The sequence below is a fragment of the Zonotrichia albicollis genome, chromosome 26, assembly GCF_047830755.1.
Source record: "Zonotrichia albicollis isolate bZonAlb1 chromosome 26, bZonAlb1.hap1, whole genome shotgun sequence".
NCBI classification, from domain to species: Eukaryota; Metazoa; Chordata; class Aves; order Passeriformes; family Passerellidae; genus Zonotrichia; species Zonotrichia albicollis.
Window position 1 is genome coordinate 7,686,962 of NC_133844.1, and position 12,071 is coordinate 7,699,032.

Sequence of the window (12,071 nt, forward strand, 5' to 3'; positions counted from 1 at the left end):
AGGAATTGCCCCAGCCCTGATGAATTGGGAATTCCAGCAATGGTGACCTGGGAGGTGACATCTGAGAGGTGACACCTGGGAGGTGGCACAGCCCAGGTCCCACCCTGGCTCCAGGCTGGACCCTGCAGGATCCCAGCCCCTGCTGCGATGAGAGGAGCTCAGGAGGAACGAGGTGTCTCTGATTCTGCATCTTCACTCCTGCCCTCTTTATCAAAGTCGGTGTTTTTCTGACTAAAAGGCACTTGGATTTTAAAAGAAAAAAATTACAGGCTGCGAGGCAGGGGATTAACCCTGTCCCAGCCGCAGCAGGACGCGGAGTGTTTACATTTGGAGTTGCTGCCTGCAGTCAAATCAAACGCCTTTTGTGGGGATGATCGGTGTGATCACAGCCCCTGCACCAAGATCTCACTTTTAACCTGCAAACCTTCCTTTTCCTGCCTCCCCTCCCACGGGAATACAGGAAAAATAAAATAAAAAAGAAAAGAAAAAAAAAGAAGAACAGTTTAGAATTTGCCCAAGCCAAACACACAGGTCAGGTGGATTAGAGCAAGCTCAGGTTGGCAAATCCCACAGGGGAGCAGATGTTTTGTTTGGCGTCCCTTCCCGAAAATCCCACGCCATGAACATTCCATAATCCAGGGCAGACGGAGCGAGCCGGGCAGGGGACGGACGGTGGGCAAAGGCAATGCTGTGTCTTTAATTTTCTTTTCCGAGAGGGAAGCGAAGTCTGCAGAGCCATGACAGCCTCACTTGTTCAGCCTTTAATGCGCGCTGGGTTTTCTCCAGTGGAGGGCACTCGGCGCTCCGCAAACTCCATCCCCGGCACCCGCCAGCTCCGGAGCATCATCGCTCTCTGGAAAGCCTCGGAATTAGACGAGAGCTGCCTCTCAGCACAGCCACAAAACACTTTAAACCCGACCAGCTGAATGGAATAAACCGAGCCTGCGGGGCTGCCGAGCCGGGCTCGGGCACAGCGCGGGAGGCCCTGCGGAGGATGGATCGCGGTGCCCGGCCATGGCAAGAGGCAGCAGCGGCACAATGAGGGATGCCAGGCACCGCCAGAGCATCGCTCCTTCCTCCCGCAGAAGTTGGTTCGTCTCCATCGCCTGCTCCGGCTTTTCTTTCGAAAAAATCGCCACTTAACGCCGCCGCTCCTCTGATGACTTCCACAATGGCTCTCAGAGCTTAGAGTCCCTCCCTACCCCCCCACACTCCCCCCATCCTTCGTCCTGTCTTCCCCACCCCCAACCCCTTCCCTTCTCCTTTTCCCTTCCCCTCGTCCCCCAAAAAATTCCGGCTGCTCCTCTCCGGGGAACTTTGTGGGGTTCCTGGCGGGCAGGGCTGGATGGCGGTGGGGCGAGCGGCAGCGACGTGAGGATGCTGATGGTTTAAAGAGGGAGAGAAGGAGGCTGAGGGGGAAAAACCCGAAAAAATTTTGAAAAGGGGGAAGAGAGAGGAGAAAACATCTGGAGGAAGGCGAAGGAGGACGTTATTGATGACAAAAGGATGGGTGAGTGAACTTTTTGTGGTTTGCTGGCTGGCACAGCTGCAGCTGTGGGGTGGATTTTGCAGCTGGATTATTCGGTGGTGGTGGCGGCGGGGAGGGGGGAGCAGCAGCCAGCGGCGCATTCCGCTGTGCCAGGTGACTCACGGCACTGAAAAATCGCCTTTTTAGCCCTTGTCCCCCCCTCCGGGCACGCAAACACACAGACACACACACACCTTTCCTCCCGCAGTGGCACCCACGGGCGGCTTCCTCAAATCCCACCCCCGCACCTGCAGGGCACCTTTGGGGTCCCGACCCCCCCAAAAATCCCTGCCGGCTTCACCCCCCGGCACCGTTCGGGCTGGGTTTAGCACTTTGCAGGATGTGGGAAGCGAAGGGGAGCTGTTTGCATAGGTGGGTTTTGAAGAGGCTGAAAAGATGCCCCTGGTACCTCTGCTACATCTCCAGCAGTCATTTGGCAGTCGGGGTTTTTTTGGAGTGTGACAGGTTTATTCCCCTCCTTCCTTCCTTCCTTCCCCTCATCCCCAGCCCCCGAGTCTGTAACAGCCAGAACATATTTCTTTCTAGCTGGCTGCTGCTGGCAAAAAGAAGGAGCCAAAAAAAAAAAAAAAAAAAAAAGAGAATTTAAATTACAAATCTACCCATTAAACTGTAAGGCATTCTAGATCAGGAATTGTTTTTGCAGGTTTAAAATTGGATTAAAGACCTGCAGCACTGGGTTGGTTCTGTCTCTGTGTGTGTGACAAATAATAAAGTGATTATTTATCAAGGAGATATGAGCCTTTGAAATATTTCCTGTTGGAAGAATGCATTTTCATTCTCAGCAAGGCTGCAACTCTGGGAGGCAGCAGCCCTAAAATTATTCCAGGCGTGCAGATGGGTGTTGGGGGTTCTGACACCCCCTCCACGCCCTCTCATAATTATTCAGGATTCCATAGATTCAATTATTACATATGTCCTCACATCCAGTGCTGCTGCTGCTGCATGACAAACATGACATCTTAAAGGCAAACCCTTAAATTCAGTCAGGAGAGGGGAATTGAAAGAGAAATAAAAATCCTCCTTTAAACTTTCTGGGTTTGCTGCTCTCTGGAAGTGTTGGGGTGGGTATTTTCATCATCTGCTGGATTAATTCAAATTAATAACTGTTTAGGTATTCACCTAATGAATTAAATGAAGTTTAATGGGTTAAGGTTCATTTGAAAGGAATATGTCTCCTACCTTTACCTGGCATTGGGGTCCCGTGCCAGCATTCCTGGTGCACTTCTCTGCATGGACAAACTTTGTTTCTCTGCATCTATTTCTGTATTTTAGGTACATAAAACTCACGAGTTTTACTTAAACCTACTCCTAAACCTGAAATACTCAGTACAAAAAGTAAAATCTTTACTTAGTGCCTCGTTTTACAATAAATACAGGTTACAAAGGTGGATCAAACTTCAGGAGAAGCAGATTTCCCTGTTCCTGAGGTAATTTTGGGGGGATTGGAATTGCAGTTGCTTTCCTTGAGGAGCACGTAGGAGCAGGAGCTCTGGCTCATTTCCTCTCCAGCACTCTGGAGCATCCAGCACAGTGACTTGACAAATATGTTTATTGTTCAGAGCTCAGCACAGAGCACTGAGGACACCCCAGCTCCTCGGAGAGCTGGAGGGCAGGAGCACAGAGGGGAGGAACCGGCTCCTGGAGAACCCTCAGGGTCATCATGGTGCTTCTCTTCCATTTCCCCACCTCAGCTGGGTCCTGAATGTGTCAATGGGGAAAATCCCAGGCTATGGGGTCAGAGAATCCTTCAGGATTTGGCCCATATCCTCCCATTTCCCACCCAACTCAGGATTTTCCATGCCTGGGTCTACTCCTGGCTCAGGGGTCTGGAAATCTCAGCCCTCATTCTGGAGAAGCTGCAGGCTGGAGAGAGGAATTTTACCAGACTGAATAGCAGAAAGATGCTCTCTTTAACATTCAGGGGAAGCTGAACATTCTCCAACAGGGAGGCAACAGATCCAGAGGAAAAGAAGGAAAGAAAAGGATGGAAATCTCATCCCCTGCTCCTCCTCTAAAAAATTGGGTGCATGAAAAACAACCAGGGGAGTCTGGTGGTGATGGGGGCCACCAGATGAGAGGTGGCCAGGCAGGCACTCCAAGGATGGAGATTTGCACCACCAAGAGCTGAGGCAGGAGGCAAACAGGTTTGTGTCTCCCAAATCCCAGCTGGGCTCAGGCTGTCCCCAGTGACGTGGTCATCTGGTCATTTATGACGTGGTCATCTGGTCATTTATCTGCAAGGCTTTCCAATGACACGGTGATCTGGTCATTTATCTGCAAGGCTTTCCAGCAGTGTGGTGATCTGGTCATTTATCTGCAAGGCTTTCCAACGGTGTGATAACCTGGTAATTCATTTGCAGGGGTTTCTAATGGTGTGGTGATCTGGTCATTTATGATGTGGTGATCTGGTCATTTATCTGCAAGGCTTTATAACAGCATGGTAACCTGGTAATTTATTTGCAAAGGTTTCTAATGGTGTGGTGATCTGGTCATTTATGACGTGGTGATCTGGTCATTTATCTGCAAGGCTTTATAACAGCATGGTAACCTGGTAATTTATTTGCAAGGGTTTCTAATGGTGTGGTGATCCGGTCATTTATCTGCAAGGCTTTCCAATAGTGTGGTAATCTGGTATTTTATCTTCAAGTCTTTCCAATGGTGTGGTAACTTGGTAATTTGTCTGCAAGGCTTTCCAACAGTGTGGCGATGTGGTCATTTATCTGCAAGGCTTTCCAATGGCATAGTGATCTGGTAATTTGTCTGCAAGGCTTTCCAACGGTGTGATAACCTGGTAATTTATTTGCAAGAGTTTCTAATAGTGTGGTGATCTGGTAATTTCTCTGCAAGGCTTTCCAAGAGTGTGGTGATCTGGTCATTTGTCTACAAGGCTTTCTAACAGCAAGGTAACCTGGTCATTTATCTGCAAGGCTTTCCAACAGTGTGATAACCTGTTAATTTATTTGCAAGTTTTTCCAACGGCATGGTGATCTGGTCATTTATGACATGGTGATCTGGTCATTTATTTGCAAGGCTTTCCAACAGTGTGGTGATCTGGTCATTTATCTCCAAGCCTTTCCAAGAAAGGCGTGGTGATCTGGTCATTTATCTGCAAGGCTTTCTAACGGTGCGATAACCTGGTAATTTATCTGTAAGGCTTTCTAATGGGGTAAATGAGCCTGCTTGGTCTTATCTTATGCAAGCTGTTACAGCTCCAGAGCTCAGTCCCCAAGGGGACTGGGTGCCATAAGCTAGCTCGCTCTCAGACCAAGGCCGCGGGTTAGCCCCTAGCAAGCAGGGAGATATTCAGCTCTTAGTGATTAGGCAGCTCTTGTGATTTCAGCTTTGCTTGCTAGGTAGCTTTTCCCTTGGCCTAAGGCTCCAGCAGACGGTAGAGAGAGGAGAAGCAGAAGACGCTGGCTGTTCCACGAGTATGGCTTTATTGGAGGGGTCCGTGAAGGGTCTCAGCTCTTCTTCTTCCGAGTTAGTAGGGGTACAGTATGCTACTTTTATACCCTTGGCCTGGATCCAATCTTGACCAATGGCAAAGGTGTTAGGGTGACTATAAGTGACCAATAGTAGGGTTTAACACAATATTGCCTTACATGGCTATAGGGATAAGGTACAAGGTGGATGTCCCTGGAGACAGGAAACTTCTTTGCCACTGTGTCAGCATTCTATTCTCCAAGGGGCCCTGGCTAAACCTGAGGGGTTTACTACAATGGGGTGGTCATGGGGTAATTTGTCTCCAAGCCTTTCCAACAGCCCTTTTTCCCTTTGGCCCTTGCAGGTTTCCACGTGACCAAGCAGCGGGGAGGCTCCAGGGCGCTGCTGGGGCTGCTGCCCCTGGCGCTGCTGGCGGGGCTGGCGGGCGCGCAGCGCGCCTGCCCCAAGAGCTGCCGCTGCGACGGCAAGATCGTGTACTGCGAGTCGCACGCCTTCCGCGACATCCCCCACAACATCTCCAGCGGCTCCCAGGGCCTCTCCCTGCGCTACAACAGCATCCAGAAGCTCAAATCCCACCAGTTCGCCGGCCTCAACCAGCTCATATGGCTCTACCTCGACCACAACTACATCAGCTCCGTGGACGAGGACGCCTTCCAGGGGATCCGCCGGCTGAAGGAGCTGATCCTGAGCTCCAACAAAATCACCCACCTGCACAACAAGACCTTCCACCCCGTGCCCAACCTCCGCAACCTGGACCTGTCCTACAACAAGCTGCAGGTGCTGCAGGCGGAGCAGTTCAAGGGGCTCCGCAAGCTGCTGATCCTGCACCTGAGGTCCAACTCGCTGAAAACGGTGCCCATCCGCGTTTTCCAGGACTGCCGCAACCTCGACTTCCTGGATTTGGGCTACAACCGCCTGCGGAGCTTGTCCCGCAACGCCTTCGCCGGCCTGCTGAAGCTGACGGAGCTCCACTTGGAGCACAACCAGTTTTCCAAGATCAATTTCGCCCACTTCCCGCGGCTCTTCAACCTGCGCTCCATCTACCTGCAGTGGAATAGGATCCGCTCCATCAGCCAGGGCTTGACGTGGACCTGGAGTTCCTTGCACAACTTGGATTTATCGGGCAACGACATCGCGGGCGTGGAGCCCGGCACCTTCCAGTGCCTGCCCAACCTGCAGAAGCTGAACCTGGATTCCAACAAGCTCACCAACATCTCCCAGGAGACCATCAACACGTGGATCTCGCTCATCTCCATCACCCTGTCCGGGAATATGTGGGAATGTACGCGGAGCATTTGCCCCCTGTTTAATTGGCTTAAGAATTTCAAGGGAAATAAGGAGAGCACCATGATCTGCGCGGGCCCCAAGCACATCCAGGGCGAGAAGGTGAGCGACGCGGTGGAAACCTACAACATCTGCGCCGAAATCCAGGTGGTGGCCACGGAGAGGTCCTACCAGGCCCCCAGAACCCCCCAGAGACCCGTGTTCATCCCCAAACCCACCGTGTCCAAACTGGAGAGCCACCAGCCGACGCCGGCGACGCCGAGCCCTTCCGCGGACATCCCGACGCCCGCGGTGGAGCCGGAATACGAGCACGTGTCCTTCCACAAGATCATCGCGGGGAGCGTGGCCCTCTTCCTCTCGGTGGCCATGATCCTGCTGGTCATCTACGTGTCCTGGAAGCGTTACCCCGCCAGCATGAAGCAGCTGCAGCAGCACACGCTGATGAAGAGGCGCAGGAAAAAGGCGCGGGAGTCAGAGAGGCAAATGAACTCCCCTTTGCAGGAATATTACGTGGACTACAAGCCAACAAACTCTGAGACCATGGATGTATCCGTTAATGGATCTGGGCCCTGCACCTACACCATCTCTGGCTCCAGGGAATGCGAGGTATGAACCATGAATCCTCCTAAAACCATTTCAGCTGCTGGGAAGGAGAGGTAAATGTTTCGAAGCTCTTGAGGTGTCTCTGAATGTGAGAAAGATTGATGAGATTTTGGGGTTTTGGGTTTTTTTTCCTTGCCTGTGTCGGGGTTTGCTCTGTGGAAGGTTCTCTGGTGTTAAGTGACAACAGGCAGGGAAGGGATGGTGATTATTTTGAATAATTAAGACTTATTAAAAAAGCGATTAAGTTGGAGTCAACAACTGTGATAAAGGCATCTGGAGTGTTGTTCTCCCCCTGTTTGCACCCATTTGATGAGCTGTGGCTACAACAGAATCCTATTTTTAATGGATTGGTAGATGCAGAGGAGCTTAAGAGCCTTTTCTGGTTTAAAACTAAATGTGGAAACCTCTTTTCTCCAGAGCCCACATCAAATCTGGAGGGGTTTGTGGCCTATTTAATGCTAAAGCCAGAGATTTCCTGCATTTTTGGTCTGGTCCAGGAACAATCCAGGGGACAACAGGACTGCAGCAGGATCTTGGAGTTGTTTTCCTGGAGGCAGCAGGAACACAGAGGCTCCTCTGGACACGAGCCTTTGTCAAACAGCACGTTTGGGTTGGGAGAAGGGGACTCTTGGAGGGTTTAATTGCATTTCAGGGATCAGTGGAGGCTTAGACAGCCCTGCTGGAGCTGATTCCCACAATCTTGATTTGACCCAGCAACACGGGGAAACGCAATCAGGAAAAGCTCTCAGCTCTCTTCTCTTCTGCCGTCCAGCTTTGCAAGGAAATTCCAAATTGCTGCGTTGCTCCACTGCTGGGGATGCAGGGGATGGGTTTGCTTGGGATGCTGCTGCTTGTTTGGAGCTGGCAAAGGAGGATTTGCACAATTCCACTGCAGTCCTGCTCACTCAATCCTGCTTGGGATGTGGCACCAGGTGGGCTTGGCTTCCTTGGTGGTGGATGTTCTACCTGAGGGCGTTTCGTGCGCCTGTTGGAGTTTATTCCCCACAGGTTGGGGTTGGCTGTGGGAATTGTGAGCCCTGGATTTGGCACCTGGGTGTGGTGAGGATGAGCAGGGTGGGATCTGGATTGTTCAAACCCCGATGTTTCGAATTGAATTTTGAATTTTGAGCCCAATTCTCTGACAATGTGAGAGGTTTCATATTTGGCACCTGGAGTCCCCAGGTGGTTTTGGACTGTGGAATTTAAACTGAAGGAATAAAAATGCGGTGGTTTGAGGTTGATTTCTCTGGAGCTGGGCTGTCTTCAGAACAGAAAACCGCTTGCCACATGCCTGTTGGTGATGGACCAGCTCCATTCATGGGCCTGTTGGAATTTATTCCCACCCTTCCTGCAGGCTGGGGTTGGCTGTGGGAATTGTGAGCCCTGGCTTTGGCACATGGGTGTGGTGAGGATGAGCAGGGTGGGATCTGGGATGTGGATTGTTCAACGCCCGATGTTTTGAATTGAATTTTGAATTTTGAACCCAATTGTCTGACAATGGGCCGCCTGTGAGAGGTTTCCTATTTGGCACCTGGTGGTTTTGGACTGTGGAGTTTAAGCTGAAGGAATAGAAATGCAGCAGAGATCTGGGGTTGCTTTCTCTGGTGCAGTGCTGTCTTCAGAACAGAAAACCACTTTCCACGTGCCTGTTGGTGATGGACCAGCTCCATTCATGGGCCTGTTGGAGTTTTTGTGCAGGTTGGGGCTGGGATCTGCAGTTCTGGGATCTGGATTGCTCAAACCCAGTGTTTTGAATTGAATTTTGAATTTTGAGCCCAATTCTCTGGCAATGTGAGAGGTTTCATGTTTGGCACCTGGAGTCCCCAGGTGGTTTTGGACTGTGGAGTTTAAGGGGAAGGGAGAAACATGCAGTGATAAGGAAGTAAAATGCTGTAATTTGGGGTTGCTTTCTCTGGAGCTGTGCTGTTTTCAGAACAGAAAACCGCTTGCCACGTCCCTGTCACTGCTCCAGGAAAATGCAGAATGGAGGTGTGAGGTTTGCTTTACTCACTGTTACAGCACAAGAGGAAAATGAGTGATGTTCCAGTCATTTTGAATTCCCCCTGTCTGTCACACCTGGCCTGGAAAGTTCTGTCCCCTTCACACTCAGGTTTAACACCCCTGACGTTTCATTAGCTTGAATAAATGTTGTTTAATTTGGTGGGAAACGGATAAACGTGAATGTGCACGTGGCAAATGAGGATCCAGGAAATGCCACCACCACCCCCGACGCATTTTGGATCCCAGAACAGAGGCGCGATGTTTGGGAGGCTGGAATTTGGATAATTCAGATTACAGCAGGCAATTTCAAGGTCCAGGAGGTGCTGTGAGGTGGGGCCAGCCTGGTGTAATTCCCCCAGGTGTTCGTGGCTGTTACACACAGCATTAAACACCAGGGGACCCCAGCTCACCTGGATTCCAGGTGCTGTGGCAGCACCAGAACGGTCCCTGGGTTTCAATTTGGGTTAAATTATGCTGCTGACAACAATTTCTGGTTTTTAATTTGGATTAAATTAAACAACGATGGATTAATTTGGATTAAATTAAATATTAATTAGTGGACTGAGGGGGGTTTGTGGTGTAAATCAAATTGTTTTGGACACCCCAGAGCTGTCTCTAACAGGTCACTCTGTGTCCTTATTGAGCTTCCAGTGGTTCTTTGCACACTAATAAAATCTAGAGGGTGATAAAGACTTCAGGAGGTGGAAAGCAGATCATTGAAGGCACATGTAGCAACCCAAAGCCCCCACTGAAATCCTGTCTTCAGCTTGGATTTGACATTCTGCGTCTCCATAGCTACAAGGTTCCACTTGTAAGAGGAGAGATATTCAATGTACAGCACTTAAAAATGGTTTGAAAAAAAAAAAAATCCCTTGTAGAGTCTTCAGCGGTGGAAAGGGTTTGTGTTTGGTGGAAGGAAAAAAAAAAAAATAGGAAATGGAACCTCTCTTTATTTCCTAATTTACCCGTGCTTGTGGAAAAACTGTTATTTTGTGCAGGTGCGATGCAGCTCAGGCCCATCCCTCGCTCCCTGTGCTCAGCCTCAGCTTTCTCCCAAAAACAGAAGCCCTCAGAGGGGAGAGGAGTGCCTGGATCCCTGTGTGAGGGCAGGCAGGCTCCAGGACTCATTGATCGATTGATTTTACCTCTTTTATCAATTTTTTCCAAAGCATTTTCTGCTTTTGTGTGCTCACCCCCTGTGCTGAGGGTGCAGGAATGGTGTGGGTTTGGGAAAAGGTGATGGATCAGCTCCATTTGGAGTGGGAAAGGAAAGGGAAAGATTGATGAGATTTTGGGTTTTTGGGGTTTGGGGTTTTTTTGCCTCCATCAGGGTTTGCTCTGTGGAAGGTTCTCTGGTGTTAAATGACAACAGGCAGGGAAGGGATGGTGATTATTTTGAATAATTACGACTTATTTAAAAAAGTGTCAGACACTGGGATGGGGTTTGGGGTTGGGTGAGCAGAGCTGGAACCTTCACAGGGATCATTTGTGGTGTGGGAGCATCCAGCCCACGTTATCCATAAAACACTGATTTTCCAAGGCAGAAAAGGAGTGGGAGCATCCAGCCCATGTTATCCATAAAACACTGATTTTCCAAGGCAGAACTGGCCTGGGAATGATGCACTGAGGCATTTCCACAGCTCTTTTCTCCACGGCAGCCCCAGGGATGGTGCTGCTTTAAATTTCTATCAGGTTTGGAGCATCCAGAGGTGGGAGCTGCTTTGTGGGGCTGCATTTCCCATTTCCCATTTCCTTTGTGGGGCTGCATTTCCCATTCCCTGCTCCAGGAATGATTCCCTGTGCTGGGAATGGGAGCCCAAGGCAGGCTGGCTGCAGGCAGGAGTGGCTTTGGCAGTGCTGGCATTACAATCACTGTCACCTGGGCTTTTACCTCTTTTAGCAAGATTTTCTGAAGCATTTTCTGTTTTCGTGTGGCCTGGGGGCAGCAGAGGGTCCAGGAATGGTGTGGGTTTGGGAAAAGGTGATGGATCCGCTCCATTTGAAGTGGGAAAGGGATGGGATGTCTGATCAGACACTGGGGTGGGGTTTGGGGTCGGGTGAGCAGAGCTGGAACCTTCACAGGGATCATTTGTGGTGTGGAGGCATCCAGCTCATGTTATCCATAAAACACTGATTTTCCAAGGCAGAAAAAGGAGTGGGAGCATCCAGTTCATGTTATCCACAAAACACTGATTTTCCAAGGCAGAACTGGCCTGGAATGATGCACTGAGGCATTTCCACAGCTCTTTTCTCCACAGCAGCCCCAGGGATGGTGCTGCTTTAAATTTCTATGAGTTTGGAGCATCCAGAGGTGGGAGCTGCTTTGTGGGGCTGCATTTCCCATTCCCTGCTCCAGGAATGATTCCCTGTGCTGGGAATGGGAGCCCAAGGCAGGCTGGCTGCAGGCAGGAGTGGCTTTGGCAGCACTGGCATTACAATCACTGTCACCTGGGCTTTTACCTCTTTTAGCAAGATTTTCCAAAGCATTTTCTGCTTTCATGTGGCCTGGGGGCAGCCGAGGGTCCAGGAATGGTGTGGGTTTGGGAAAAGGGGATGGATCAGCTCCATTTGAAGTGGGAAAGGGAAGGGATGTCTGATCAGACACTGGGGTGGGGTTTGGGGTCGGGTGAGCAGAGCTGGAACCTTCACAGGGATCATTTGTGGTGTGGAGGCATCCAGCCCATGTTATCCATAAAACACTGATTTTCCAAGGCAGAACTGGCCTGGGAATGATGCACTGAGGTATTTCCACAGCTCTTTTCTCCACAGCAGCCCCAGGGATGGTGCTGCTTTAAATTTCTATCAGGTTTGGAGCATCCAGAGGTGGGAGCTGCTTTGTGGGGCTGCATTTCCCATTTCCTGCTCCAGGAATGATTCCCTGGGCTGGGAATGGGAGCCCAAGGCAGGCTGGCTGCAGGCAGGAGTGGCTTTGGCAGCGCTGGCATTACAATCCCTGACACCTGGGCTCTCTGCTCAGTCTCTTGGCAGGGCTGGCTGAAATAACTGGATGCTCCCAATTTGGGCTCTGGCCATGCAGTTGAGCAGAGTGCTGCTCCCCCAGCCTGGGGTTTGCTTTGTGCATCTCCCTCCCTCTCGTTTTCCCGTTTATTTTGTGCTTTTTCTGGAGATCTGGAAGCTGTGAAAAGGGATTTCACAAAGCCAGCCACGGTGCTGTGCGTTTCGGGCATAT

The 12,071-nt window shown here is 50.6% G+C and overlaps 1 protein-coding gene across 2 annotated transcripts in view; it reads left to right on the plus strand.

Annotated features, from left to right (window-relative positions):
* Positions 1–519: 519 nt before the first annotated feature.
* Positions 520–12,071, plus strand: part of LRRTM4 (leucine rich repeat transmembrane neuronal 4) — a 142,688-nt gene continuing 131,136 nt past the window's right edge. The window contains exons 1-2 of one of the 2 annotated variants that reach the window (XM_074558889.1): positions 520–1,510; positions 5,337–6,933. In XM_074558889.1, coding sequence (XP_074414990.1) covers positions 1,507–1,510; positions 5,337–6,889 — 1,557 coding nt within the window. In that variant the 5' untranslated portion in view covers positions 520–1,506 and the 3' untranslated portion in view covers positions 6,890–6,933. The remainder of the gene's footprint in view (positions 1,511–5,336; positions 6,934–12,071) is intronic. The other variant, XM_074558888.1, reaches the window with a different exon arrangement.